The sequence below is a fragment of the Octopus bimaculoides genome, chromosome 8, assembly GCF_001194135.2.
Source record: "Octopus bimaculoides isolate UCB-OBI-ISO-001 chromosome 8, ASM119413v2, whole genome shotgun sequence".
Lineage (NCBI taxonomy): Eukaryota > Metazoa > Mollusca > Cephalopoda > Octopoda > Octopodidae > Octopus > Octopus bimaculoides.
In genome coordinates this window covers 88113904-88115075 of record NC_068988.1, presented here as the reverse complement: position 1 = coordinate 88115075, position 1172 = coordinate 88113904, and the positions used below count along the sequence as shown (strand labels likewise).

The 1172-nt window shown below is 32.7% G+C and overlaps 1 protein-coding gene across 1 annotated transcript in view; it reads left to right on the top strand.

The window, feature by feature from the left end:
* Positions 1-218: 218 nt before the first annotated feature.
* The window catches only part of LOC106880431 (tetraspanin-18), a 535121-nt gene continuing 534167 nt past the window's right edge, over positions 219-1172 (top strand). Inside the window, exon 1 of the mRNA XM_052970246.1 lies at positions 219-1005. Coding sequence (XP_052826206.1) covers positions 934-1005 — 72 coding nt within the window. The 5' untranslated portion in view covers positions 219-933. The remainder of the gene's footprint in view (positions 1006-1172) is intronic.

Here is a 1172-nt window from a genome sequence, read left to right as displayed (position 1 = left end):
TAATTGAGGACATCTATTTGCAGCTATGTGCGACGTAGTTTTATACGGTGTTTATTAGCAAATATTGAATCGTATCTCCATATTTGTAACTACGTGGACGTTGTTTAGTATAAAACAGAGCGCTGGCGATAGAATATGAATCAGAGGGAGTTATATATTTGTACTTCATAGAGTATAAAAACAGACACACCCATTTTTGTTGGTGTCATCACTGTTATTGCGTACTGTTGTTTTGTTTGGCTTTTATTGATTCTTAAACTCAGCACTTTTAAAACAGTCATAAACAACATCTAAGCAAATTGAAAATATAAACACGTGTGCACGCGCACGCAAACACACACATTCACACATATATATACATACATACATACACACACACACATAAGTCTAACAAGCGTTCGACTAAAAAGTATGTTAGTATTTTGACAGGCCTTGAGCATATGAGGAGAATCAGTGGTGAAAATATTTCGTTGACATTTCTGAAACACCCTTAAAACGCTGGCGAAAACACTGTTAAAATACAACCAAAAAATATTGTTAAACTACCCGCAAAACTCCGTTAAAACATTACGATAATACTGCTTAATCACTGGTAAAACAGCGTTTAAACGTTATCAAAATATTGTTAAAACGTGGGTAAAATCATCGTCGAAACGTTAGCAAAATACTACTAAATCGCCAACAAAAATACCATTAAAACTTTTAAATATTGTTAAAGCTCTGGTTAGCACCATCATTAAAATACTGTTATAACGTTCATAAAACACCTCTACAGTCCAAGCAAGAACTGTTAAAATTTTACCAGAACTAATCTTACAGCAAATACGAAACCACAGCCCCAAAATTTAAATAAAATTAACGAAAACCACCAATAAGCAGGTTACATCAAATTGCTACAAATACGTGTTTATACCAAAATATTAAAATACCAAAATGTTTTCAGAAAGTATGATCCCTGGATTATTACCAAAATGGATATTGGAAGGAATGATGTACAGAGAAGGCGTAAGCAGCATTTTATATTGTCTATGTGTTGTTTTTTTGTTTTAATGTTCTTTATGGAATACATCAGGACGTTTAACAAAAGATGAACTGTGTCTTTTCTTTTTGGGGAAAACTATTTATCTATCATTGCTTTATTAGTTTTCTCCTATAGTCTCTTTGCACTCATG